Source organism: Diabrotica undecimpunctata, chromosome 9 (genome assembly GCF_040954645.1).
Source record: "Diabrotica undecimpunctata isolate CICGRU chromosome 9, icDiaUnde3, whole genome shotgun sequence".
Lineage (NCBI taxonomy): Eukaryota > Metazoa > Arthropoda > Insecta > Coleoptera > Chrysomelidae > Diabrotica > Diabrotica undecimpunctata.
In genome coordinates this window covers 127598398-127623371 of record NC_092811.1, presented here as the reverse complement: position 1 = coordinate 127623371, position 24974 = coordinate 127598398, and the positions used below count along the sequence as shown (strand labels likewise).

Sequence of the window (24974 nt, the reverse complement as noted above, 5' to 3'; positions counted from 1 at the left end):
ATTTTTAAATTTTGTCCTGCTTTCACCATATAAGGAGCAGCATCCGATAAAATAAGCAGTAATTTATTAGAAGGAATAGTTGTCGGAAGAAAAAAAGTTGCTAATGTTTCTTGTATAAAACGCGAAATTGTTAAAGCATTTGTTTTCTCAAGTTGCTGGCATGAAATAAGATGAGATTTTGGTAAGGTATCTTCTTTAAGAACACCAATCAATAAATGAGCAATATACTTTCCTGAGGAATCAGTGGTTTCGTCTACAGATATGTAAAAATAATTATCTGCAATTTCTTCCTTAATATTAATTAACACCGACGAGTATAGCCCGTTCACATTATTTCTTCTTAGAGACCGATCACTTGGAACATTAAGTTTGCAATATTTTTTTAGAAACGAACTAAAATTTACATTTGCTAATTTTGAAAGCGGTATGTTTGCAGACACTAATGCGCGACACAAGTCTTCATTAAAAGTTTCTTGCTCATCTAATTTTTTTGAAGTAGATTGGAAACATTTAGCCATTGAAGTTTGATGTTTTCCTCCTATTTTTCCTTTTTTTGCAATGTGTGAAGCAGTTCTCACATATTGGTCTATCTGAAATTTCTTCTCACATGCTATCTATAAATAAAAATAAAAACCTTTATTTTAACCCAACCTTTAAAATATAAAAATATACAAGGTGTTTTTGGTTAATCAAATAACTGGTTTGGAAAAAAAAAACACTCGCTAAGTGTTTTAAATGCAGTATTAATCCACAAATTAGTTTTTGTTACTAACCAATAGTACATCATATAACTTATTTTAAAATTCAACAAAAGTTTTTTTTTTGTTAATTCAATTACAATAAAAATAATTGTGTTTTAAAATAGCTGACTTCATAAAAAAAAGTAAAGGTGAAAAATTTTTCTAAATACACACCATTGTATTGTACCATGGACAATTTTTTCTCACTAAAGGAAGCTATTTTTCATTTAAAAACAACCTACGAGTACTAAATTTCAAGTAAATACGTTTATTGGTTTTAAAGTTATTGTTGTTATTAACTAAAAGAATTTAATTTTTTTTAATTTTAACACCCTGTATCTCGAAAAGTAAATAAGTTTGACCCCTCATTAACTATATCGTTTTGTTCAATTTTTCGAGAAGTATCTACAGTCAAACGTTGTAAGTGTCATTTGGAAACACCCTGTATGTATGAAATATTAGATATTTAATAGAAAATATTAGATACTTACAATTTTGCCACAGACTGAACAGTAGATTTTTCCCATATCCATAGACAGCTCTTTATAAGGTTTAATCCAAGTTGAAGCACTGGTTGTTTTAGGCATTATAAAATCACAATCTTCCTTTTTGTTACGCACAACGAGTGTTTACGCTTTGAATATCAAAACAAAAATGATTTACAAATCTGAGCATCAAATTAGAAATGTTTAGGTACCTAATTCAATAAACTGGGAGATTTTGGAAAATCCCTAAATTAGGAACAAAACTATTAGCCGTTTTCCTGCTGTTAAGATACAATAAATTGTAGATATATTTGGGGATTAGATCATAAAATGCAAATGAGCGAACCCTTAGCGATTATCCAATAACTGAATGCCTCAGTGACCGAGACTTTCTAAGAATGTTGAGGGCTACTTAAATTGATCTTCTTTGAAATTGTAAATGTTTTGTACCTGTAGAGATTACGTACTTAGATCATTTCTTGATTAAAATGACTACAAAATTTTATACAAGAATTGAAATAAATTGGTATGTTTAAAAATTTTCAAATACAGTATAAAAATCTGAACTTTTATGCACTTTATGCAAACTTTTATACAAATATGCCAAAATATGAAATATTTGCATAAAATATGCACAATATGCAAAATATGCAATATGCATATTTGCTGAAGTCTAGTGATAACCTTTTCGATTGTCAGCTTAAATTTTTCGTAAAATGTTATGTCCAATATTGTCTCAGCATCTTGACAAAACAATAAAAGTTATTTTATTAACGCTATGCTAATATTTCTAATGTTTTCCTTTCCTTGCTCCACATACATAGTGAAAATAAACACATATAAATCAGACTTACAGTAACAATTGCCGAGTCTTAGACACTTGTAATGAAAACCTGGTAATGAAAAACAAATAGTTGCGCCAAATTGCTACGAGAAAATGTTAAATCATACACCACCCTCCAAAATTTGCTCGAAGTCGCTAAACAGAGCAATAATAATGCCATTCTGTTTAGTATTACATTTTTATAGCTATTGCTTGGTTTATGTACCCCAGTAATTACCGCGGGGTGAATATTTAAGAAGAAATTACCATCTACTTAGTATTTCTTGCAATAGGTATTTCTTGATTAAAACAAATTAGATTAAGGTTGACTTGCTTAACAAATTTTCACTAATTAAAGAGAAACTTGAGAAATTATTATCATGTTTATACATGAAATAAGATTTTATAAATAAACCGATATTGTAGAGTTTCAATTTTCTACTTACGGCCCTTAAAATTTTGATTGTGCTGTACCAAGATGTGACTACATTGTCCCGTACACTATTTTTATTGTCACTGACTACGTCTTTTGTTACTTTAACCCTTATTCGGGCAAGGTGGGTCCAACCGGCCCGAGACGCCAATTCTTTTATCATAAACTGATAAAAAATTTTTTATTGAATTTTATGCATCACTGAATTTGTTTAGAACTATGTTTCCTTCAACGCAGTCATGTTCAAAATATTCATTGTCACTTGTAAAATTATTGCGTCGAAAAAATTTTGTCACGTAAAGGGGGCACACGGGTCCGTTGGACCCTATTTGTATTTATACCTAAAGTCTAAATCTTTGTTACATAAGTTAATCTAGCAGTCAGGTAATGTTTTTGTGGATTATTTAAACGACTTTTATGATTTCGGAAATCCAATAATACAGTCTAAACGTATAACAAACAATGTAAACATCTCTTTGATGTGAACATCAAAGAGATGCTTACAATAGGTGTTTTATCTATTCTAAATGAATTTTAAAAACTGATAATCATTGCTATAATGCAATAATATTGTTAGGTAGGTACCTATACATATTTTTGAAATAAATAATGCATCTGCTATCAGTCGTTTGATATCGATGTTTGTGTCGACAACTAAGCTAAAATTATATTGAATTACAGTGAAAGTAGATGATGCGAATAAAATTTCCCGAATACCATTATCAGCTGCAAAACTGCAAGATATTGCTAATAATTTATGGCATTTTGATGATGAAGAATCTCCTGAAGTAGGTGGCATTGAAAGTGACTCTGAAATTGAAGATCATCTTTCGGAAGCAAGTGAAGAGGATGATCAGCAATTAGTATTGAGTGATAATAAAGACGAATGTGTAGCTACAAGTTTCCAGATTTCAAAGTATGTAATTTTTGAAACTAATGGAATTAACTGGAAGAGCCAACCGCAACCGGTATGACGTATGCGATCCTATGACATAATAAAAAGCAAAGTGCACAAAGTACGGTTACCCCCTGGTCAAAATGATAATTCCTTTTGTTTGTTTGTGGACGAAAAAATTGTTAACAAAATAGTGAAGTGTAGAAATAAAGAAGACAAAAAAGTCCTGGGGATAAAGAACTGGAAATATTGCGACTCTGCAGAGCTATATGCCTTTATTGGACTACTACTAACTTCAGAGCAGCTGAGTGCCAACATCCATAATGTAGATATACTTTGGAGTAAGTTTTATGGACCTACTATATTTAAAACTACAGTGGGGTTAAAACGATTCAAAAATTTGTCAAGATTTGTTCAAAGAAGGAACGACAAATTAGCAGCAATACGCGATTTGTGGAATCAAGTTAACCAAAACTTTTAGAAATACTATTTACCAGGAGAAAACATAACGGTAGATGAGCAACTTGTTATGTATCGAGGTAAGTGTCCTTTCAAGCAGTATATGTAGTAGTGATAATATCCCTGCCTATATCTTTAAAGGATGTTCTGATATATTTCAAAAACCATTATCACATCTATTTAATCTATCTCTTAAAACTAACACCTTTCCAGACAAACTCAAAGAGGCTACCATTTCTCCAGTTTTTAAGTCAGGTAATAGAAACAATATAGAAGACTATCGTTCTATAAGTATCCTTAATTCCCTGGCTAAAATATTTGAATCTATTCTCTATATGAATATACTGAAAAATTTTGAAAATAAATTTGCTCCAGAACAACATGGTTTCTTGCCTGGGTTATCCACAACTAGTAATCTGTGCATTCTGCCTAATTTTGCTAGTGAGGCAATAAATAATAAACTCGAATTAGATTTAATAATGACTGATTGCTCAAAGGCCTTTGATATGGTTGACCATGGCATTCTTTTATCGAGATTGAATGAGTTTGGTTTTTCGCATGATGCTTGTACATTTATAAAATCGTATGTGGAATCAAGGTTTCAACGAGTCAAAATTGGTAGGTGTTTTTTAGATAAATTTCAGGCTACATCTGGTGTCCCCCAAGGGAGCAACTTAGGGCCTTTGTTTTTCTAAATTTTTGTCAACTTACTACCATAATCTCTTAAATTTTCTTCTAGTTTGATCTATGCTAATGATTTTAAGCTTTTTAAGACTATACATACTCCAAAAATGATTGTCAGTTACTACAGGAGGACCTGACCTCAGTTGTAGAATGGTTTAGGAACTAAACCATACTACATACTACAGGAACAATGGGCCGTAATTACAAATGTTTCTTTTAATTCAATTCAATTCAAGTTATTAAAAATTAAAAAAGTAATATATTCTTTTAAAAAAATATTACCAAAAATGTACTATCAAATTGCGTCCCATACTTCTTTTCTACAAAAGCAAAAAAGGAAGTTTACTCTAGAACTAGGAAAGTCAGGTAGCTATTTCTAATGGTAGAAAATTGAAAAAAATCAATTTCTTAAGTTAAAATATATAGTTTGACAATTTATTAATTACAAAAAAACATTAAACTAATTTGATTTTATTCTGTGCTCTAATTTAGGCCTAACCCAAATTTAAACTGACATGGTATCTACAAAAAAGGCTCAATTATTCACATTTGATATTTTTTCTAGAATCATGGTTAGAATTAAAAAACCATACCTAGCCAATGCAAAGAAAAAAATATTTACAAGAACTACTGGATCGGGCTCTAAATGACATGAAAAGTGGCAGGTCTGCCCATAAAGAATTCAAGATGTATGTTTACCGAAAAGTACATTAAAATCAAAAGTATGTGCACGAAAATATTAGAAGACAACCAGTTTTAACTAGGGATGAGGAAAAACTGACCGTAAAATGGATATTTTTTTTGGCTGTCGTGGGTTTTCCCGTGACACGCACTGTTTTCCAGTGACACGATATTAGCTTATTATCACCATAGCAGTGCTCAATAGATCTAAAAAGAGCCAATCTATTTAAAAATAGAATTTCTGGAAATAAATGGTACCAAAATTTCTTAACCCGGCATCCGGAAGTAAGACCTCGTGTATCGCAAAATCTGACAGCTATCCGTTCCATCGTTACAGAGGAAAGGATAAGAAATTGGTTCAAGGAAGTATATGATTATTTCAGTTAAAATGGCATCACAGATGTGATGGAAGTTCCAAGCCGAATATTCAACTGTTACGAGACACCCTTTTTTATTATTAGCATGGCATCTCTCCATCATAATTTCACAAAATTAGATCCGTTTAAATTGATCATCAGGAAATATTTCTTGAGTTGTTTTGTTTACTTGAACACGCCGTCGCTTCAGCCAATGCACAAACTTGAATTTCTCTAATTTCTCGTTCTTGAGAAATTTTCTTTTCGCGAGGTTGATCTGATGGGCAGCATTTTTTAGATCTGTCATTAGTACAGTCAAACTTTTCAAACTTATGAATAATGACCAATACAGTTTTTTCTAAAGGTATTGGCCTATTTTCAAAAGCCATAATAAATAAATTAATAGTTTCTTCTACTGAATTGCCCCTAAAGTACCATTTTACTATTTGTACCTTTTTTTTTGTTGTATAACAGTCGGCATATCAAATGCTTATCTTCACACTTACGCGGTTACCTCCAAAAAGAAATACATAGCATAGCGTTCGGCCTGTCTCGTATGCAGTTTACCATTGAAGAGAATGAACGAATGGCAATGTTGCCAAAGTTATCTTGTTTTATTGGAAATTAGGTTACAATTTCGTCAAATAAAAATGCGAATCCGCAAATTTCTCATTGATTTAAGGAATTTTGTACCAGTATTTGTGTCAATTAGTGTCTCATCTTGGTACAATTATTAATGAAAATAACGAGTATACAGAAAAAATAAAAATGAGAAATGGACAAGCTAGAGCAACATTTAATAAGATGAGAAAAGTATTATGCAGTAGAGACCTTAGTTTGCAACTTAAAATAAGAATATTACGTTCATATGTGTTTTCGGTGCTGCTGTATGGGGTGGAGGCCTGGTCCTTAAAGAAAGAGGTGAGCGATCGACTTGAAGCATTCGAGATGTGGACCTACCGAAGAATATTAAAAATAAGTTGGGTAGACCGAATAACAAATGCTGAGGTCTGTTGAGTGTTGCTACAAACCATAATGCAGGGAAAAATACAGGGAAAACGAAGTATTGGGAGAAGACGCATCTCCTGGCTCAACAATCTGAGAAAGTGGTATAATTGCAGTTCCGTCGACTTGTTCAGAACTGCAATCTCAAAAGTGAAAATAGCTGTGATGATTACCAACCTCCTAAGAGGAGACGGTACCTAAAGAAGTGTCTCATTTTTAATATCATCATCCAGTTTTGAATGGCAATATAACCGCGCCACTGATCGCCAATTTTTTGAATCAATTCAATTTTTTAATTCAAATATGTAATAAGGCAACTCTGCCGCTGTTTCTTACGTATAAGCTGAATCGGAAATAATCCTCTGGCGTTTACTAATGGGCGTGCATGAGGAATGTGGAGGGGAGACCAAGAGAAAATATGATTGTTATCTTTGTCTATTTGCTGAAAATATGATTTTATATCTGTGTTAGATATCCTGTTAAATATACCGACCATAAACTTTTACCTACACCGTGTATATATATATATATATATATATATATATATATATATATTGTAGTAATTTTTTTAGTAAAAAAACTTTATATTCTTATATATATATATATATATATATATATATATATATATATTCTTATATCGATATATATTTAAATTTACAATAAATTACAAAGTGTTTTATTAAAAAAAAACCTATCTTCGATGCGGTCAAATGATATGGAAGACCCTGTATATTTGGAACTAATTTTAAAATGTCCCCTTTTTTTGTATATAACTTGCTTGGCATAGAAACAGCTTTTTATATTATCAACTATACATAAAGTATCCTTTTCCGATCAACTAAAATAATTAAATGAAACAGACGCTGGGTCATCAGCGTGAACGACCCAAAATAAACAAACCATGGAGAAAATTCAAGAAAGAGTAATATACTAATCTGATTTGACATATTGACTAAGTGGGACGTGAATCGACTAAGGAAACAGATTCTGCTTTTTTTGCTTGTTTGTGGGTAGATTGCGAACGGAAAAGTATGCTCTTAATTGTTACGACAAATTGATCAGATCGCATCGTTGAGTTAATTTAGAAAGTTCCGAATACAAAAAAAAATAGAAGAATTTATCAAGACGCTTGTCAAGCCTAATCTTAAAATAAATAAATAAAAGTTTTTTGTTTAGATAAAGAAATTCGAATTTTGTATACAACTTTTTTGACTTGAGATGACCAGTATAATTCAACTGCTATATAAATAATGTTTCGGATATTGAGTATATACACTTGGAAACTGTATTTATATTGCTGGGAGATACTTTAGTAGAATAGATAGTAGTAGTATTCTAGTTTTAGTATTAGTATTAAAGTTTGAGGCAAATGTAAAAACGTTCGACTTAATTCAGAACTTCAATGATCAACGTTATATCAGATCGTGTCGCCTATATCATACTTAAAATAAGAACATCAATTAAAATTATCCAGGTATATGCCCCCACGACAGCTTATGTTGACGAAGACATCGAACTATACCTACTTTCATTAAGCGATGCAGGGCGTATAAACAAAGATAAATTTAACAGATGATTGTTAAAGATGTTCCAAATGAGTCTACTCGTTCCGATAAGTAACAGTATAATTATGACACTTTATTAATTTTTTTATTTTCTCAACTATTAGTGTTTATTGCATAGTATATAAATTATTTTTATCGCTGAATACATAGTAAGTAAAAAAATAATCCGATTTATAAAATTAATGAATATTTTATGCATACATGCAAGTAACAGTTCTTCAAGAATATTTAAAAACTAACCGAAACGTCCATCTTTATTTCGTTACTGCCGACGGCGTCGGAACTCATACAGGTTCGGACACGATTTAATTTCGGTATTGAAATTTTGTAATTTGAATCGATTTGTGAGTATATTTTTAGTCATCTTGATGGTTAAAGGACAATAAATTATATTTATGCTGTTAATGTTGAATTAGCAATTATTTGTTGTGCGATTTAAAATTATTTAAGTATATATTTTTATTTGTATAACGACCCTATCTATACGTGATTGTGATTACTGTAACAATAACCACGGATTTCAATAACTGATATTGAAACCAAAAATGTCCTCCACTGATTCTGCTGATGAATTGGTTGAAAATACATGGAGTCCTCCTCGAAAACGAAGTAAAAGAAGCCCTCTTAGCGTTGAAGTTAAAGAAATCTTTTTAAATGTGAAAGACAAGAAAATCTCGGGTTAGTGGTTAAAGATATTGTAAAAAAAGTGGCTAATAAAGTTGGAGTTTGTGATAGAAGTGTGTTTACGGTGATAAAGGAATACAAAACGAATCATCAACTCGCTGGACCAAAAGTATGTCTGACCCGGAAAAAGAAGTTTGACAAAATTGATGATTTTTACAAAAGTGCCATTAGAAGACTGTTTCATAATTTTTTTATGAGCAACGAAATACCCACCGTTGATAAGGTTTTAAAGAAGGTGAACGATGACCCTGATTTGCCAAATTTTTCGAAAACCACATTTTACCGAATATTGAAAAAACTTAATTTTCAATATAAACGTAGGGGAAGAAACGCTCTTTTACTAGATAGAGACGACATTGTGATGTGGCGAAGAGAATATCTTCAAAAGATAAGAGCTTATAGAGAGTAGAAGCGGAAAATATATCATCTGGATGAGACATGGTTGAACGCTGGCCATACAAAGTCTAAAATATGGGTAGACACTACAGTAAAAACATCAAGACAAGCTTTTTTGGATGGATTAACAACGGGATTAAAAAATCCTTCAGGTAATTTATTACATTATTCAGTGCTCATAAAGTTTACCATACATTTTTGCTTATCATGTTTTATAAATTTATATAATTATATATATATATATATATATATATATATATATATATATATATATATATATATGTATATATATATATATATATATATGTATATATATATATATATATATATATATATATATATATATATTATTTCAACATTATTGAGTAATGAGTATTTTTTTTGTTATTATTATGAAACTTTTTAGAATTGTACAAACAACTAAGTATAGTAAAAATTAAAAATAAAACTTATATTTTTTGCAGGCACTGTACATAAAATTGTTGGCAAAAAAATAAATTCCTGGGTTTTTCGCCCTGTATAAATGGTTCCTATTATCGGATATCAACTATAACAATCAGGTTCTTTGTCGAGCACTTTTGCAAAATTAAAATATAAATTTCGTATTTTATAAGATAATATATATTCTGACTAAACAAAAAGATAATCCCAAATGCGGCCCTGTTGCAGGCCTACACGTGGTAATGTCACGTAATGTTTACATCTCCCTGCATCGGATAATGAATTTTACTATAGATATATCAAAGGCTATGGAAGAACATAAAAATCGTCTTATACTAGTAATTGAAGATTTCAATGCCGGGTAGAAAACTAAACAAAGAAGAAACTAAAATAGGAGATTTCGGGTATGGTCACAGAAATGATAGAGGTGCTAGTTTGAAGAACTAGTTAGAAGAAAAGCATCTATATGCAATGAACTCCTTTACAAAAAGAAGCTCCAACGAAAATAGACATGGATCCTAATGGATAATTTTTTTTTGTAACTTAAGTGCAATGAAACCGGCTAAATTTTCCAATCCATTTCATTTCAGCTCTTTTATAAATATTGATGACTGTCAATTAAATCTTCAGGGTTAATTTATGTTTCACCACTAGGAAGGTTTAGCGAGGAAAAGATCTCTTCAGTGACAATTTCATAATTAATTATACTATTAGTAGTAATATTCCACTATAGTTTTTCTTTTAAACAATAGTCAGCTTCTGTAAAATGTTTTGATCATATCCTCGCAGTTTCTACATTAAATTTGTCTCGCTGAAAACACTTGAAGACCCATACTTTACGCATTTGTTTGTCTAAGAAACACAAAAAAAAGACACTTCGAAAAAGATTTACTTTTTTTATTATAATTGTTTAAACAACCCACCACTGCACAATACATTATGGCAACCAAATAATTAGTCTTCTTTATAAAGTAGCTAAAAGATATAGAGAAGAAACAATTAAGGTGGTATGGGCATGTTCAACGGATGCCAGCATCCATTTTCCCCAAAAAAGTAATAGAATGGCAACCGATAGGTCGACGGAAAAGAGGAAAGCCCAGATTAGAATGGCAACACGGCGTAAACAAGTCCATGAGCGAAAGAAATTTAACAACAAACGACTGCGAAGATAGGAAGAGATGGTGTTTAGGTATCGGACAACGTCGAAAGACGTTCTAAATCGATGTATATATATATATATATATATATATATATATATATATATATATATATATATATATATAAGTAGCTACAGGTACTCGAGAGGAAGTTGCGTACGATAAATAAATTAGGTGATATTAACACAGTAAAATAAATGTTTTCACCACAAAATTTATATACCAATATAATATACAAAGTCTTTACTACATCAATGAATAAATAAAAATCTCATTCACTACGTTTTGAAGCACACAGGATAGCAACAGATAGAGCATTTAACTTGGCATCATTAAAATTGTCTCGGGATTACGTCACAGGTGTGCGAGAGAGATGCAAGAACATGCGCGTTGACTTATCTTGTTAGTTATAGTAAACTCCATTCGCTTAGCTCGGGCATATTTTGACAGATTCATTGTCGGAAACCTACAACACAACAATTCCTACTTCTCAGTATTAATAGCTCAAGTATCCTACTATTGCAGACTTCTTTCTTAAAAAAAAAGAAGAATTATTCTAAACAGTGGAGGTGTATACTAAACCCATCAAATTTTGGGTAGTATATATTTAAAAAATTTATTTTAGTTATTATAATTTAACATAACTATTTATTATATGGTGCAGATAAATAAATATTGATTATCGGTAATTCGCAAAGTTCTATTTTATTTACTATTTAGTTTGTTTACTATTAATATTAGCTATGAGTACGTGTGCTTGGTTGTATAGTAATTTCCAGCCACTTTTAGTCTGTCAAAAAGTAACTAACTTCGCAAAAAAAATTACTAAATTCACTAGACAGTTCGGACTGGGAATAGCGAACCGAGTTTATCATGACATCAATATGATCAAACACACATGTCATATACATTCTTGCTCTACGTGTGGCCTGACTTTTAGGGATGGCCTGAAAAATATATATTATATTTTTGCAAAATTTTGAAGTACGTTTAATTCGTAGCACAGTTTTAACATTTGTTTTTTTGTAGCCAACGTACAATTACCAATACATCAAGATATCCCAGACATCTCAAAAGAGCACCAGCGACTGAGATCTAGAAATCCTCCAATACGATCTGCCCGAAAAATTGGTAATTTCTATGATATACATAGGCAATGAACAACAAGATGGATGCCAACAGTAGAATCGGACTATATTAAGATATCCACCTTAACTCAGGGTTTCATCGGATCAAATCTGCCCCGGTCCACTTGGGCAAGGCTTAATCGTATACGTACCGGATATGGTAAATGTGCTGATTCTCTGTTCAGGTGGGGTCGTGCAGAAAGTCCACAGTGCGATTGCGGACAATCTAGACAGACCATAAGCCATTGTGTCTCAGACTGCTTGAATCGTGCCTACCGTGGAAACCACTAGGACTTTGCGGAATGTTCCCCAGAAGCAATTGAATGGCTATGTAAATTGGACATTAATATTTAGTGTCATTCATTCTGTCATCTTTAGTGTTTAAATAATATGTTTAATATATATGTATATATTATTGTATTTGTATATTTATCGTACTGTGAAAGTCCATACGCTAAATAAAAACATTTGTTTTTAATTCAGATTTTAGTCCTCTACAAATAGTTATGTTCCGCTATAAAGGGTCTTAAAAATAACAAAAGACCAGGCAACGATAACGTATACGGGGAAGTATTGAAAATGCTGTGCGAAACAAACAGTCAATTTCTAGACTCACTCGTCAGACTCTTTAACAATATTTATAACAGCGGGGAGTTTCCTGAAGACTGGCTAGAGTCAACTTTTGTTGCCATACCGAAAAAACCAAAAGCAAAGTCTTGTGATCAACATCGGATGATAAGTCTAATTAACCACATTTCGAAGGCATACACCAAGGTTATTTACAACAGAATAAGCAAAAAATGCGAGGATAACATTGGAGATTCGCAGTTTGGGTTTCGAAATTCTCTTGGGACAAGAGAAGCACTTTTTAGTCTACAGGTACTTATCCAGCGCTGCAGAGATATGAACAAAGACGTGTACATATGCTTTATAGACTACGCAAAAGCATTCGATAACGTAAAGCACGAAAAGATAATTGAAGTTCTCCATAAGATCGGAGTCGACTACAGAGACATTCGAACAATAGCGAGTCTCTATTGGGGCCAAACAGCTAAAGTGAAAGTAGGATCTACATTTACCAATAAAATTGAGATCAAGAAAGGGGTACGACAGGGCTGTATCTTGTCTCCTATTCTCTTTAATATATACTCAGAAGAAGTATTTAAGACAGCGCTGGAGGAAAGCACAGAAGGCATAAAGATAAATGGACAAATAATTAATAACATAAGGTATGCTGATGACACTGTGATTCTAGCAAGTAGCATGAAGGAACTGAGTTGCCTAATGAGTAAGATACAAAAAACAAGTGCACAATACGGACTCAGACTAAATATCACAAAAACCAAATGGATGTTAGTAAGCAAAACCCAACAACCACCACAGCAACTGATATTGGGCGATGAAAGAATTGAACACGTGGATTCGTACATCTACTTGGGAACAACAGTTAACTCAAATTGGGATCAAGCGAAGGAAATACGTATAAGAGTAGAAAAGGCAAGAGCATCGTTCACTAGCATGAAGCAAATTTTCACCTCTAAAAGCCTCACCCTACCTCTCAAAATTCGACTTCTGAAATGTTATGTATTCCCGGTTTTGTTATATGGAATGGAGGCGTGGACAATGACCGCGACATTGATGAAAAAAGTAGAGGCCTTCGAAATGTGGGCTTACCGACGTATATTACGTATATCCTGGACTGAGCACGTGACCAACGAAGAGGTACTACGCCGGATAGGTAAAGAGAGAGAGGTAGGAATAAGTATAAAGAAAAGGAAGTTGGAATACTTGGGTCACGTTATGAGACATAATAAATATAGAGTACTACAACTGATCGTCCAAGGGAAAATAGACAGCAGAAGGGGTCCAGGGAGAAGAAGACACTCGTGGCTCCAACACTTGCGGCAATGGTTCGGATTGTCCTCTGCTGAACTATTCAGATCTGCCGCAAACAAAGTCAGAATAGCCATGTTGATTGCCAACGTTCGGAACGGACAAGGCACATGAAGAAGAAGAGGAAGCAGGAATTCAACAATTTAAAATTTCCCATTAAGTTTCCTCTGGGCCGTTTGACGATTCACCACCCGGTATACTTTTTCTTTAGAAATATGTAGTTTGTGTTGCATAATTTGACATTTTAAATACCATTTTAAAAGTAAAATTACTAAATGTGGACATTTTTCATAGACTATAAAAAGATTTACGATTAAACGGTCTCTTATATTAATAAATAATGACTAATGACAAATAAATAATATAATACTCACGTATCATCCACGTCATTACTCATAGCAAGTTGTGTAACCCAATACGGTAACCAGCAGATGATATAAACTGTCACGACGATTAGCACCAGATTGGTAACTTTCCTGTGGGATCTCTTCTTTTCCTTCGACTTGTTTTTTGGTCCTACCCTCTTCAGTTTCAAAATCACTAACCAGTAAAAATTGACTATTAAGCACAATGGAATAGCAAAGCCACAGACGAAGGTGTACCAAGTAAACATGTGGGCATTCTCCCCGTTGTCAAACTCAAATGTCGAGTTAGTTGAGATATTGGCGGTGGAATCAAAATTTCCAAATTCTATGACGCACGAAGTTTTTCCATCATTGTCTATTTCTTTTGAATGCTGAACTATGGGGATAATAAGTAAGATACTAAACGTCCAAGCAAATAGCGACACCATTTTAGAAATGAATGGTGTTCTCCATTTTGGAGAAGATATCGGGTGACAGACAGCGATATATCTATCAGCACTCATCACACACAACAAAATTGAACTGGTGAACTGGTTTATGCCCGTTGAAAGCATGTATGCTTTACAAGCAAAATACCCAAATATCCAATGTCTATTTAGTATGGTTGTTATTAGAAACGGAATACCGATAAGAAAACATTCATCGGCTATGGCTAAATTAACGATGTACATATTAGTAACTGTCTGCATTTTGGAAAAGCGAATGACTACGTAAATGACTAAAGTGTTTCCTACGAGGCCTACTATACATACGACCGTAAATAATATGGTCTGAAATATCTGGACTACCAGAGGGTAGGTAAATTCCTCTACATCCGTAGAGTTTGTAGTGAGGTTCATCTTGCTTTGATTTATACATCCAGGAACATCCGACTACTGTATCTGAAAAAAAAATCGAAAGATTAGTTTGCATTTTTATTAATAGACTTTCTTGAAATTTTCCGGTAAATACAAACAAAACTTAACAACTGAAATTTGAACTATATTATTAGTTTATTGACTATAATAAAGCATTTAATGAATGTCCTATTAAACAATTAATGAATGTCCTAAAATCAAAGAAGATTGACTACAACGACCTCAGAATCAGATCAAATTTATACAGCGAGCAAAAGTACGTGTTAACGAAGAGCTGTTTGAAGAAATTGAAATTAGACATAGAGTGAGACAGGGATGCGTATTGTAGCCAATTCTTTTTAGTGTTTACTTTAAAGAGATCCTGAAAAACGCTCTTGAGGGTGAAACAGCTGGAATAAAGGTAAATGGAGTTCCCATTCACAATTAGATATGCGGGCGAAACTGTGATCTTAGCCGAAAATATTGAAGATTTTTAGAGACTGGTCAGCAGAATAGCGGGGTATGGAAAAGACTATGGTCTAGCAATGAACGTCAAGAAGACGAAATTTATGAGAATATAGAAAACTCAAAGAAATAACGAGAATCTTCTAATAAACGGAACCAACGTCGAACAAGTGGGCTAATATGCATATATGGGAACAATGATTAACTCCACAAATGATTACATTCAGGAGATCAAAATCAGAATAGAAAAGGCTAGAGCAAATTTCAACAAAATGGGAAGAGTGCTATGTACGAGGGATTTAAAATTGGCGCTAAGAGTTAGGTTTGCGAGGTGCTATATTTCTTCGACTTTGTTTTATGGAATGGAATCTGATCCCTTGAATGCGACATCAATGAAAAAACTGAAATCATTCGAGTTGTGGATGTATAGAAGAATTCTGAAAATATCGTGGACAGACACGTCACAAAGAGGTTCTGAGAAGGATGAATAAAGAAATAGAAATTTTCAATACAATTAAAACAAGAAAATTGGAATATCTCGGCCATATTACACGTGGAGAGAAATACATCTTGCATTATTTAACTTCTGCGACAAATAAGATGTAGTTCCATAATATACCATAAGATTTGGATATGTATCCAAAATAATATATTCATCCATTATACATTATAGCCACCACGGAGCCCCGAATTTAATCCGCTTGATTTTGGTGTATGGGGCGCATAAAAACAACGTATCTATAAGAATCCCATAAACATTCGCAACCAACTATGGGAAGAAATAAATACTGCAGCAGTTTCATTGGAACCAATGATGCTATTTAATATGAGACGATCTTTTATGGAATATATTGACAAATGAATTAAAGAAAATGGTGGACATATCAAACACTTTCTTTGACAAAAAGTTATGTTATTTAGTTTAACTATTTCTTAATTTGGTTTGTAAACAAAATGTTTTGATTATGACTTTAATTTAACATAAAACGTAAAATGTTTGATGTAAAATCCTATTATTCTGTTATTTTGTCAAATCCTATTATTAATTATCCTGCTGATATATTTATTTTATTTAATATTTCGTTAACTATTAACTTTAGTTAAAGGTATTTTATAAAAAAAATTCAGAAGTAATAATGTTTTTGTCAATTTTTTTTGTTACCTGGAGTAATTGCCTTAGATCAGAATTATGCAGCTGATTTTTAAAATGCGATTATCTCGAAAACTGTTGAGTTTTGAAGTTATTAACAAGTATACCTTTTTTTTTGTTAAAATAATGTATCTTTAATATTTTTTATCCCAAATACAGGTAACTTAAGAAGCAAAAAAGTTAAGTGCAAATTTATACCACATATGTGGCATAAGTGGCGCCCTCTATCAGTAACATCAAAGTGTGCATCAAATTATAATTTCTCATATCTAAAAGTACCCAGTTGTAAATTTTTATACATAAATGTTTACAAACATGAAAGTTATAGTGAAAAATAAAATTTTTATTTTGCACTTTAACACCCTGTATCTTTCTTAATATCAACATTTTATTAAAGCAATTTGGCTTAAATTGTAATATTTTAAAGTGTAGAATCTACTGTTTCTTTTTGTACAATTACTTAAGGACCACCCTGTATACATGGTGTTAATTTCATAGGGATTTCGAAATAAAAATAGTCATAATTTATTAAATACTCTGTATAGTAATGCAAAACCCAACACTACAAGAACAAGAATTATGAGAGGATTATGAATATCAAAAAATTTATAGTGTCCTATTTAAAAAATTGTATGTTTGTTATATTACGTACTTATTAATCACCCTGTAGAATTCCAAATACTTTCCAAGTATGGAGAATAACATTGCCTACATTTTTCCTAAATAAGTTTTTTGATTATTCTATACCATAATGGAATTATTGACCGGTGTCGCACTAAAAACTCACCCTGTATGTATCCAGAAATGTAAAAAAATCTTTGTAATACTGAGTGGTGCTAATAACCACATAGGCTGATGCGCCTTAAATGTAAATAAATAAAAAAAATTCCAGGCAATGAACATACCAACTTTTCGGCAAAACATGTCACTTCTTCTAATTCTAAAGACTGCTTCATTCTAAACACAAACTTAGATTATCTATCATAAAAAAGAAATACAAAGGAATTTACACCTCTGAAATCGTTCGCAAAAAAGTGAAAACCGAAATGTCAAACGTAATATATTTTCAATAAAATTCTGAATTCTTTAGGCTTGGAAAATATACCAAATGTATGTATATTCTGTCTTCGACTATAAGGCTTGCTTTTAATATTGGCACGTCTTTTAACATCCATCTCCATCTTTGAACACAGCTTCGAAAATATAGAAATAATATGTCTTCCGAAAATAAACTTGTATTTTTATCTATATGCTTGTTTGTAGTTCTCTGTGAATCCCATTTCTTCGTTATTCTTCTGATAAAAGATATACGGTAACTGTTTGCAGTATTTTCTAAAACTAGAACCGTTAGAAAGATAATAACAATTTGGGAAAATTGCTTGCACCGATTCAATTACAAATAATGTACTTCCTCTAGAGAAATTCCTGCGTCGTGAAATCTGGGCAGCAAATCACAAACTCTGTTAAAAAGTTAATCAACCTTATGGACTTTTTAAACACATATTCTTTTAACGGAAACTTGTTAAAACGAAGTATGGGAAAGCAAAAGTGCGGGAACTGATCGTCTTTAAATTACTTGGTCCATTGTTTACTCACGACGGAATGTTTTCTGTTGTTTTAATCTGTAGGGAAGAATTGATGTGTGATATAAGCGTATAGTCTATTTCAGCGTTCTTGAACGATATGATACATGTATAACTGATCCAGACAAGAAGCAATAAAACAAAGCGAAGACTAATGATGAACCCAATTCTATTAAAAACATTTTATTTACTAATGAATCTTCTGTTTCGTTAGTAGTAAGACACAATCCTTCCATTACGAGGTATGGGGCGCGGAAAAAACATCACAGAAGTGTTGTTTACCGTACTCAACGTCCTCAAAAAGTTAACGTCTGGACTGGCATTTTAGTAGACCACATAATAGGTCCATTTTTTATTGAGAGCAACTTGAATAAGAGTATACTTCGATTTGTTATAGAATCATTTTCTTCCCGCTATTCTTAATCTTCCTGATGTAAACCTGAAGAATGTTTGGTTCCATCAAAACGGCTGTTCAGTTCACAACGCTCGAATAATTAGTGAGTACTTAAACAATACTTTCTCGAATCGAGTTATCAGTTGAACAGGCGATATTAAGTGGCCTGCGCGATCTTCAGATTTTACACCCACGGACTTCTATTTTTGGGGCATTTAAAAGCATCATCTACGATCATCCTGAGGCTGGATCCCAAAATTTTTATAAATAAAGAAACCGAATAAGAGAAGTCTCCATTCTATTACAGTAGAAACCAGCGTTGTGGGTGAAATCTGATATTGCTTAGCTCTAGAACCAGGTTTCCTAAATTGGACCAGCAATTGACCTATAATTTGGACCGGCCAATTTAGGAAACCGTATTGTAAATTAAACCAGTCCCTTTTAGTTCTTGATAGATTAATTTTTTTGAGAATGTCATTACGTGGTAAATACGGTAAGTGGAGCACAAGATTATTTAAAGTACCTAAAGCTACACTAAAAAGATACCTCGAAGAGAAAAACAAGCGAGCAAATAATGCTACTAAAAAATTAGCAGGTTTACTGTATTATATAAAGAAGTTGAAGTAGAACTGGCTAAGCATATTTTGATTTTCGATGAGCGAATGTTCGGGATGGGATACGAAACGTCCGCAAACTGGAGTTTAAATTAGCGACAAGAAAGTTTGAAAAACAATTTTAACACAAATAAACATATGAAAGGCAAGAAGTGGTAGTACGGCTTCATGTCAAGGTATAAAGAAACATAGTTACGGCAGCCGGAGAAAATATCAACGGCAAGGGCTGCAGAATTTAGCAAAGCACGAGATAATAAATTCTATAAACTTTTACAAGGAATATGCGAAGAGGAATAATTCACCTTGCTGCAACAGTGAGAAATGCACAGAACGCTTTTTGTGCTAGTGACATTTGGCATATAGATGAAAATATTTTTAACGAAACTAATTTTACAGTTTCAATGATGTTTGACAGTGCATCAAACTTCAACCATGAATCCCAACAGAAAGCATGCTCTTCTGAAGAAGATAATATTCCATTGGCAGAACGAACGAAGAGAGTCGCATCAACTTTCCTAAATACTATTGCAGTTCAGGCTATTTCACCGTTACCTATAAAGAAATCAAAATCATCAAAAGTTTGCTGCACCCAGAACGCAGTTGAATTGACTAGTTCCCCGTAGAAAACGAACTTGAAGCACGAGCTGAGGCAGCTAAAGTAAGATTAGTTAAAACTGGTTTCACGCAAAAATGTGAATAAAAAATTTGGTTTCACGCAGAATGTGATAATGTATCACTAAGAACTAAGATGCTTTATTCAAATTGTTAAACTTAAGATTGAGATTCATAATTACATGAAAATACAGATTTTTTACATTTAGGTTTATCAGTCACAAAACGTTGAATATAAGGTTATATATATATATATATATATATATATATATATATATATATTATTATTAAAAAGAAGAAACATTGCCGCATCCAACAACAGGTGATTAGCGGCGTTATTCAGTAAACAAAACTTTAAATCTGATACAAGATATTAATTGACCTTAGGTAATTTAATAAGTTTTTTACGTGACAGTTTTCTCCAAATAAATCTGGTAGAATATTTGGTATATTGTTTATTGAACGTTCTCTATGGTATTTTGGATACTCAATTAACAAATGGACGACGCTAAGGTGCGTAGCACATAGGTCGCACCGGGAGCGTTCACTGGCCGAAAGTAAATAAGAGTGTGTGATCTTAGTGTGTTAAAACACTTAGAGTTCTTAGGCGCGTTAGAACCGTTTAAATAAATCGTGTACTAGCACTAGTTTTCCACTGTCGTGTATCTGGTTTTAGCGATCTTAATTTAGGTTGCGATAAAAACCATTCGCGCTGCCACTGACCAATCACTTTTTGTTTAAAAAAACGTTTTGAGATCTTTACATACACTCTCACGCACTAATTCAGATTCCGCACTTGTTGCTGCATCACGAGCACTACTGTCTGCCTCTTCATTGCCGATAATTCCTATATATGCGATTGGGTCCATATAAATTTAGGATTTATGTGGTTCTCTTGGGCGATTTGTAGTTCAATTTTTATTAGTTGCTCCAATGGCTGTTTAGGATACAGATGCTGTATTGCAAGAAGAGAGCTGAGCGAGTCGGTGAGAAACCGAGGTTTTGAAATTATTGAAAGGTTTGCATGTTTTAGGGCATGGTGCAAAGCAAGCAGTTCTGCGGTGAAAATACTTGAGCTAGGCGTTAGTTTAAATTTGAAAGTAGACGTTGGAGTAACAAATGCACAACCAATGCCATCATTTGATTTAGAGGCATCGGTAAAGATGTTTGTGCAGTTAAGGTAGTCTCGTTCAAGAATCTCGTTTAGTTTTTTTTTGATTAGTATGTTGTTATTGCTTCTTCTTTATGTGCCGTCTTCTACCGAAGGTTGGCGACCATCAAACGATAGGTTTCTCTGTTTTGTGCCGCATGTATTATGTTCGCAGCTTCTGGTATTTGAAACCATTCTCTCAAGTTTTTCAGCCAGGATTTCTTCTTTCTGCCCAGACCTCTTCTACTTTCAATCTTGTCTTTCACGATAAGCTGTATCAGACTGTACTTATCATTACGGAACACATGGCCCAGGAATGACGCTTTCCTCCTTTTAACAGTTGTTAACAATTCCACCTCTTTACCCATTCGTCTTAATACCTCTGTGTTGGTCACTCTGTCTGTCCAAGGTATTCTCAGTATGCGTCGATACAGCCACATTTCTAGAGCCGCTAACTTCTTTATAGTTGCTGCTGTTAACGTCCACCCTTCAACTCCGTAAAGTAGCTCAGAGAGTACGTAGCATTTCGTGACGCGCCATCGGAGGTTAACGCGTAGGTGGCGGTTGCTTAAGAGCTTTCTCATTTTGATAAATTTGGATCTTGCTATTTCAATTCAAATCTTAATCTCTACATCTGGGTCCCACTTATCATTTACTGTATATCCCAGATATTTAAATTGGTGTACTCTTTCAATACGTTCGGCTTCAATATTCAGGTCGATATGTTGAATGTTCTTTTTACTGATCACCATAAATTTAGTTTTCTTTTTATTGATCTTCAGGCCAAATTGATTGCCAGTTGTATTAACTCTATTTAGCATCATCTGTAAATCTTTGATGTTATCGGCCAGTATAACAGTATCATCTGCATGTCGAAAATTACTTTTTAGAATTGCATTTTTTGGAAAACTCTATTAGAGAAGTGTTGAAATTTGGGATGCTTATTAACCATGGAGTTGGATGTTGGATGTTACAGTGACATACATCTGGGATTGTTGTATTAAAATTATTCAGAATTGATCTTACTCGTGTGTAATAAGGTTTTCAAGTACGATGTTTATTAAAGAGAAAGTCAAGATTATTTTTAGAAAAAGTATTTTAAGGAGTAGATGATCCTTATTAGCAGCTACAGAAGAAGCGTGTTAAAAGTGCCCGCCTATACTGCAATGATGGTTCTCCAGTTTTGGAATATAAGCTTTCTATGGGTGAAATGTGAAAAGCTCCGAGAACGATCCGAAGTGCGGCATTCTGGATTGTATCTAACGGTTTTAGGGAACTCTTGATTGCGGAGGCATAAACAATTGAACCGTAATCGAGTTCGGATCTCATTAGTGTTTTATACAGAAGGAGTAGTGTAGAGAAGTCGGAACCCCAGAAACGATTTGATACGGTTTTAAGCAAATTAAGTATTTTGTTGCATGTTAGCGCCAAGTGTTATATGTGCGTTTTCCAGGAAAGATTTTGATCCAGCCACATACCAAGGAGTTTTACGGAGTTTTGGAAGGGAATGATGTTGTTGTGAAGATAAAGGACTGGTGTCTGTACTATTCTGCACATAGATTATTTTTGTACTCCTTTAATGTATACCGTTAATATATATTATTTAACACGTTCCTCATGTTTAAGTATATGCTTTAACATCGATCCAATTTAGGGTGCTTCTTCTTAAAGTGCCTATCCGTTCCGGATGTTGGCGATCATCACGGCTATCTTTACTTTATTTATCGCACCGCGGAACAGTTCAGTGGTAGTCGTGTTATACCACTTTCGTAAATTTTGAGGCCAGGAAATGCGTCTTCTTCCCGGTCCTCTCTTACCATTTACTTTCCCTTGGAGAATCAGCTGGAGAAGGCCGTAACGTTCTTGATTTCTCATTACATGTCCTAGATATTCCAACTTTTTAGTTTTGACGGTCATGAGAATTTGACATTCTTTCCCCATTCTACGCAGGACCTCCACATTAGTAACTCTGTCAACCCAGGATATACGTAAGATGCGCCTATAACACCACATTTCGAAAGCTTCGAGCCGATTCATAGATGCAACAGTCAGTGTCCATGCTTTTATTCCGTAGAGCAGAACTGTGAATATGTAGCAGTTCAATAGACGGCATTTTGTTTTTAATGATATGTCTCGACTGTTGAAAATGGTTCTCATTCTAACGAATGCTGCTTTTGCTTTTATTATTCGCTGTTTAATTTCTGTTGAGTGGTCCCATTGGCTATTTAAATTGGTGCCTATATATGTATATTGCTCGACTCTTTCGATATTCTGTTGGTTGATTGTAAGTTGAGCGTTTAGTATTGGTTTTTTACTAATTGTCATAAATTTGGTTTTCTTTATATTAAGAGCTAGTCCGTATCTGTTGCTGACTTCTGTTATGCGATTTGTTAATATCTGTAAGTCCATTACCTGGACCATTAGGGTGCTGATTGAAGATGTCGGTATCCCAAATTGGACTTTTGTTTATATTTTTTTCATTTAAAAAATAAAATATTACAAACTAGCATGTATCTATTATTTGTGATTTTTTTGGAATATAAACAGTATATAGTAACGGTGTTGGTGCAGCCATCCTTACACCCAATACATCCTTAAAATTTAAATTCAAGCCCATTACTTCGTCATATACTGCGGAGTTGTTTGCAATATTACAAGCACTTATCCACATAAAAGAGTCGAAACAGTCCCCGTCTCTCATAATAACCGATTCACTAAGCTCACTTCACACTATCAAACGTTTATATACCAATAATCCAATTGCCTCACATATCAAATCAGAAATAGAAATTCTAAATAATAATAAGATCACTGTTGACTTCATGTTTGTTCCATCACATTCAGGTATACAAGGAAATGAAGAAGCAGATGAACTAGCACGCTTAGCATCCTTCAGCCAGGACTCCATTCTTATTAATGAGGTTTCTTCAGATGACTTTAAGTCAGAAATAAAACATAAAGTGTTAAGTGCGTGGCAAAATAAGTGGAGTGCATCACAAAATAAACTCAAGGAAATCAAACAATTAGTAAAACCATGGTTCCAACCCACAGCGAATAGACAGGACCAAGTGAGAATAACACGTTTGCGACTAGGACACAGTAACTTTACACATAAACACCTCTTTACGCGAACTGTGCCGCCAATGTGTGAAAATTGTCAAGTAACACTCACCGTGAAGCATATACTAACTCAGTGCAAAACATATGAAGCAGCAAAAAAGAAGCACACTATACCAAATAATATAAAGGAAGCCCTAGGAAAAAACATGAACATTAAAAACACAATAAGTTATCTTAAAGACTCAGGACTGTATCAATTATTGTAATTTTTTATAACTTTACCTGTATTATACAGGGTGAGTCATGAGGAACTTTTCATACTTCTACCATATGTAGAGTCCCTCGGGGAGCATATCATGTGGCCACTAAAAAATGTCAACTCCTCTTCTTTATTAATTAACAGGGTGATTTGTGTAATTGACCATTTATTTCATTTTACTGTAGTGTTTATACGGCTCATTTGATTTTTTTAATTTTTGCATGATACAGTACACTACTATCAAGCATTCGACTGGTATTAGCTAAACTAAAAAATTCCAGGACTGGCGTTGGAAAAATTAATTTAGGGATTCGTATTAAATATTACACCCTGTATAAATTTTTTTTAAAATGCAATAAGTGATTTTCAAACTACATAAATAGCCAATGAAAACGACATATGCGACAATGTTGTCGCACTTTTATTAAATTTTTAGTGAACGATCAAATCTTACCAAAAATAGAACAACCATAATGAAGTATCAAATTATAAGGTATTAATTTAAACAAATGTTATAAATTTCAAACATTTTAATTAAAATGAGTTCCTACAACATAATCTAATACGTAGAAAATTAACATCTTTACTGTCACTTTGTATTATCTCTACGATAGAATCAATTGTTTTTCAATTTTAAATTTTTACTCATAGATCGTATTGGG

The 24974-nt window shown here is 33.1% G+C and overlaps 1 protein-coding gene across 3 annotated transcripts in view; it reads right to left on the bottom strand.

The window, feature by feature from the left end:
- The window catches only part of LOC140451432 (somatostatin receptor type 2-like), a 1059667-nt gene that overhangs the window by 153400 nt on the left and 881293 nt on the right, over positions 1-24974 (bottom strand). For all 3 annotated transcript variants that reach the window (XM_072545226.1, XM_072545227.1, XM_072545228.1), the window contains one exon: positions 14199-15070. In XM_072545226.1, the coding sequence (XP_072401327.1) occupies positions 14199-15028 (830 nt within the window). In that variant the 5' untranslated portion in view covers positions 15029-15070. The remainder of the gene's footprint in view (positions 1-14198; positions 15071-24974) is intronic.